The 6,000-nt window shown below is 40.4% G+C and overlaps 1 protein-coding gene across 2 annotated transcripts in view; it reads left to right on the top strand.

Annotated features, from left to right (window-relative positions):
- Window positions 1-494: 494 nt before the first annotated feature.
- The window catches only part of LOC124555664 (protein Wnt-16-like), a 776,949-nt gene continuing 771,443 nt past the window's right edge, over window positions 495-6,000 (top strand). For both annotated transcript variants that reach the window (XM_047129653.1, XM_047129652.1), the window contains exon 1: window positions 495-586. In XM_047129653.1, the coding sequence (XP_046985609.1) occupies window positions 534-586 (53 nt within the window). In that variant the 5' untranslated portion in view covers window positions 495-533. The remainder of the gene's footprint in view (window positions 587-6,000) is intronic.

Raw genomic sequence — 6,000 nt, 5'->3', positions numbered from 1 at the left:
AAGTGTGCTCTCGCATCGGAGTTTGTGTCACCTCGATGCTACTCGAATCTTCCGCCGGTGAGTATATGTCATTGATGTGACACTTCAATCTCTCTAAGGAACTTGCAAACTGAGTGAAATACGCTATGCATCAGGCGGTGAATGGAATGTTACCGCACGGCTAGTGTAGCAACCGAAGCGACATTTATGCTGCATCGATGTAAATAAGAAATTGCGATATGGCACCGGAAATTCGGGAAGGTCCGGTGGTGCCGTCTCGGGGTGCGAGTGCGACCGGGGAAAGCAACGGAGAGGCGGCTGAAGCGGGAGCGCGTTTGAAAGGTCCCGCGTGGCTTTTGTTAGCGCGTCTGCGCACCGCACTGGCACTAATGAAGCGTAGCGGCCCGCCGGGGAGGGGGCCGGGGCCAGCCAATGGCGGCAGGCGGCGCGGCGCAGGGGTGGGGGAAGCCGGCGGCGGCGGCCGCGGCCGCGGCGCGCGCTCACAGTGAGCTGGGCCTGGCCCGTCGGGGACTAACATGAGACACTGAGCGATCATGCTCGTGGCCGTCATCGTGCTCCTGCTGCGCCAAGTCTCCGCCAACTGGATGTAAGTACGGAAGCTCGTGCAGCCTCCTTTCCGTTCGCCGTTGCCTTTTGCTCACCTTTTTAGGCCGCAGCAGGTTTTTTTTCGTCTCTCTGGCGAAATTTACCTTTCGTCCGGCGACTGGAAACGTCAAAAGTAGCGGAAACGCGACGCACTGGAAGGGTCCAGCGTCTGCACGGAAGGGCCTGCGGCGCGGCACGCTCAAACGTAGGCGCTGCACCTCGTGGGCTCTCCGCGTTCTCACTGTATCAGCGAAAGTAGCAGCGTCTGCTTTTCGAAACTCTGCATGCTAAGCTGACAAGACAAACGACAAATGTCCGTACATGTTTCGTAAGGAGCTTATCTAAATATTATCACAAACTTATACTGTAAAGTTCACTATTGAAACATAATACTTACCTGTGCAGCGATACACATATTTTATACCAATGGTTAAACTGGCTTATTAAATGAGACCAGCAGCCCCTGTTAAGGCACTGTTACTCAACACTGTTAATTTATTGCTCCTATTTTGTATATTCGCTCCAAAGAAGAGTGCATGAGACATTTAAAGGTCATGTACTTTATCGTTTATACGTCAGTAATCCTGCTCTAATTAAGATATCTGTTATTTCGACATGTTTTACGACTTTGCCAAACGAAAATGCTCTGAGCCGATACTATGACCTGGAGATGGCAATTTTGAATGTGCCTACTTCTTTTGTTTTTCTTGTACAAGTCGTTGATATAAGTCGTGTTTCTTCTTACGTATTAATACGTTTACTTTCGAGGATTTAAACTGTGCTGCAGTCGATTTGCAACAGCGCACGCAAATTTAGCTTCATTTGTCAAATAATCAGCACTAAAGATTTTTCTTTGTCAAAGTGTATACTGTAAATTTGCTCTAAAATGCGTAGTAGTAACGTAAAGGTAATTTAGCTAAGTGGATGATCTGTTTGTCATTTTACCCTTAAAATACACGACGAAATAATACTATTTCGTTCTAACAAAAAACCTATTATTGGTAGGACTAAATAAAAACAAGTAATAAAACTAAGAGGGAAAAACCCACGATTAAACGAGAATCTGGCAAACAGAACTGCAACTAAATAGTTGAACATCGCATCGCAATTCGTGGCTCGGAGCAGCTGTCGCATTCCACGGATTCGCAACCTGGCGTACGCTTAGAAGCATTTTATTACCACGAAAGGATTACCCGTTCGTAGCGACGGGTCTGGTTTTTTCCTCATACTAAGATTATTAATGCGAAAGCTCTGAGGCGGCCGTGGAAGAGACACGATACGTAGAACCTGCTTAAGATACCAAAAGTCGTAACTTGCCACACAATATTTCGGGTAACTGTGGATGACACTTACAGGAGACCGTAACAGCATTTGTATGCGTCTCGGGAGTCGTCCACACACTGCCTCTGTTCCTTTTTTGAAGATCGCCACCACATGTCGGTATCCTCTCCAATTTATTTTATAAAATGCTGTAGGTTGATTTTTGATAATGTGAGACGTCGACACGCATTACGCTCCGTTTTCGACGTAGGAAGGCGGGTAATTTAACATACACTTCAGAAACTGATGTTACATGCCTTATACAAATAATCTTATGGCTTAGCTATGACTCCCCGACGTCCACTTAACGTCATGTCACTTACGGCGGAACACAAATTCTAGGTTGTCGTGTTTGTTGTTATGACATCTCTTTCATCCCATTTGGTTCTTACACAGCAACACCAACTGGTGCGGTGGTTTTCGATAACTTCCCGGGAAATTTCGTTTTAATTCAGTTTCATTGTGATTCCTCACCGTCAGTTGCTCAGAGATCTACTGCGAATTCTAACTACTTACCTGCTTTATATCTCAGTGTTATACACTGCCACGAAACATAGATATTGTCTATCGCGTAAAAATGGAGATAACGAAATAAAATAGAAAAATTATTAACTGACATTTCTAAAGCTCGCCCCAAAACTCCTTATTACGCTTAAAAAATTTGAGAGAAATTTCCGCATTCGTACGTAACAGTAACGTATAATAATATTGTTTTACAGTTGTAAAATACAGAACAACTGGTGAAAGAGTACCGTAACTTAATGCCATAAACTTCTGTCTGAGAGCAAAACGTGCAGGCATCGACAACGTGCAGTGTTTCTCGGAGATAAAATTCCAGTTTTCAGAATTTCTGCTCGTCAATGCCCGATCACAGATCCGTGCGGAAGTGTACACGAACCTTCCATTATCCGTGTGGGCACTCGTGTGGAACTTGCCCGCAGCATTCAGGCACCGAAAAATCCTTACCATTCTGTTGCTCGGAGGGTTAAAACACCGAAATGCGCTTAGTCTATTTCAGTTATATGTTCATTGACAAGTAAAAATGAAGTTTTCTGGACCTCCCTTGCACAAGCATGTGATGGTTCATGAACCTGTTGCTAAAAGCGCCCCACTAGGTAACTGACACTCAGCACTTCACAAATAAAAATAAATAGGTCCTATTTATTAATATATATATATATATATATATGAAAGAATCGAATGTGTCTGAAGTTGTGTTATTGTCAGAAATAATTATACAGATTTGGTTCTCATCATCGTGTACTTACTTAAATCAAGTGAATGACTCAGAATGACGTATAAATTGCTCCTTTGAAGAAAATAAGCTGTCCAGAAAAAAAAAATTTAAGAACTTCACATAATCTTTCCACTGGGATTGTTGAATCTTATGTAAATTAAATGGAATCTTAATTCATAATACAACGTATAAGGATTTCTTTGGCACGTAATAAAGATTACAGGGAATTTGGTTTAACTCAAGAAAACATACCCAGACAAGTTTTAAATGATACGTACAAATCGCTTAATTTTGGCACGTACATTGTAATAACGTTACCTATTTTTGTACCTGATTTAATATTTTCAGTCAGTCACTTCTGATTTAAATCGATAATACGTCACAGACTTTTGTATATCTACATCTACGTCCATACTCAGCAAGCCACCTGACGGTGTGTGGCGGAGGGTACCATGAAGTTCTCTCGGTAATATCAGGACATGTAGAGAATTTGGTTCCCCGAAGCGTTCTCGTAAGTTCAGCACTTACGCTTATACGTGTGGGTGCCATACACAAATCCGTTTTGGATACCTACGACTGTTTTGTTTATCTTTTCCATGTTCCCTTCCTCATAAAATTGATAGCAGAGTAAAAATTAGACACCTAAAGTGTTGCATATTAGCTTACTACTCAATCATTGTCTTATTTTCTTAGATGATGGCGTAAGTTAACAAACCAATATTATACCAAACTAAGGTTGAATTTTCGCTGTACTGAATACATCAGTCTAGTTGTATAGAGGGAGAAACCCGTAAACAGTGGTTTTACCGTGTTTCATACAACCTGTCCGTCATTGACAAATGATCCAATGATTAGAACTTCAACTTATACATACATACTCCACAATCTACTGCATAGTGTATGGTTTAGGAAGGAGAATACTCGAACAAAAAAACAATTTTTCTAGCACTATACAGCTTTCTCGTCTCGGGAACATGTCGGTTTAGTATTTTTATGTTTACCCGACCTTTCTGTAATACAATTCTGATTAGAGGTTTGTGAAATCGGTTGAAAAATAAAGCACAATTGGGCAAATCATTATTGAGTTGCACCAACTTCATTGAGCGATAGATGGCGTAGCACGCTTGCATTTTTTTACGAGAAATGTCGAAACTTTCTCCACAATTCACAAGACAAAAATATGTAGTCTGTTAACACAAAATGCTATGTATCAGTTGTTTCACATGTTCATACACGCTGAGTCATAACATTCTTTCTTCAAAATTCGGCTAAAATTCAGTGTTTAATACACTTTTCCTACAGTCACTGTAATTGCAAATATTTATGCTCTTTTAACTTGAGTGGAAGAGTATTTCTTATATCAAATTCTGGTGCTGGTCTGCCAGAAGTTGAACTCCCGAACTTCTAATAGCATTTGAATATTTCATATTTCACGACAGACATGCAGATACATATAATTGCCTACAAAAATAAGAAAGAAACAAATGAGTTATGTGTGAGATTGAAAATTCAACGAATCAAAAATGAGTGGAGATGAGTTAAATGGACCAAAATTGATGTTGGTTAAAAAGCATTCTAGCAAAACCAAAAATACTTTTCTTTCATTTTCATTTAGTGTTTACCTAATGAACTGTTAGGTATATTACTTTTCCGCGTCCCATGGTTCTGATCGATTTGCCCAGGTTTCTTGCGTGACTCGAAAATAATGATGTACGTAACTTCTTTTCGTTGACGTGTAGTTCTGCGAGCTATGAGTCTATACTTATGATTCTTTTCTTCAGCGATGCATAAATAAATAGCAAAGACTGTGTTTAGTATTCTTATTTCACTTTCCAGACTGGTAAAGTGCTGACATCTGATAATGACAGTAGGGAAAACAAACGTTCATTCGTAGATGTATCATAATCTGCTGCGATTAGCTACCCTTATCCCCATAGTTGTCGAGTAAAATCGGTTTCTACAACAGTATTTTCAGTGACTTTATAAACAGTGTCTTTTGAGTACATTTGCAACTGTTTCTCTTCTTTGCGCCTTATTGTGAAAAGTTTCTGCAGATCAATGATAGAATGCTTCTTAAATTCCGAAATAAAAATATGATAATTTTTTCCTTTTTAGTAATGAAACTGGAACTCATTTACGAAGGCTAGCCATAGCTTGTTACTGAAATTGTCTGATTGTTGCAAGCTGGTAATGTATCATTACCAAGGTTGCTTGTCAATGTCCCACAGTTTAGGTTTAACACTTTGGCGTAAGTTAGCTAAGTTACTAAGTTATCTAAGATAGGTGATAAGACCTTTTGTAAAGTAAGAATTTACGAGCTGGACCATGAAGACGAGTATCTTCTGATATATAGTTTACCTTATAAACTACTGATGCATGAGAACGAAAATCTATCATAAGAAATTTAGTAGGATGAAATGTCAGTTCAATCTTACCCATTGGTCTGCATTTTCCGTAGGGCCGTTTGTGGCAACATACGTAAGGACCTCGACACTAAAAGTTAGAAACGTTATGTTTCATGCAAAGAGTATCGACAGTCTTCCTGCGAGGCAGCTTCGAATAGAATGGAAATTGGGAAGAAATGGGACACATACGTTGTACCTCATAGCGTACGATGGCTTTTGGAGTAAGATGTAGATAAAGCGGACATCAACCAGAAAATTGGTTTACCCATCATAGTAATGTTGTATGCATGATCGTTTCACCTTCTGGACTGGTTAGCAAAGGCAGTTATGGGGGAGAGGGGTTCCCTATAGCTTATCATAGAATCTGAGCGACGGTGCCATCTAATAGTTGCTAGTGACGCAAATACATACCACGGAAGAACAGACCAGGCATCGAGCACCGAATTTTTGATT

The sequence above is a fragment of the Schistocerca americana genome, chromosome X (assembly GCF_021461395.2).
Source record: "Schistocerca americana isolate TAMUIC-IGC-003095 chromosome X, iqSchAmer2.1, whole genome shotgun sequence".
Taxonomy (NCBI): domain Eukaryota; kingdom Metazoa; phylum Arthropoda; class Insecta; order Orthoptera; family Acrididae; genus Schistocerca; species Schistocerca americana.
The sequence above is the reverse complement of the archived record's forward strand: the minus strand, read 5'-3'. Positions and strand labels throughout refer to the sequence as shown.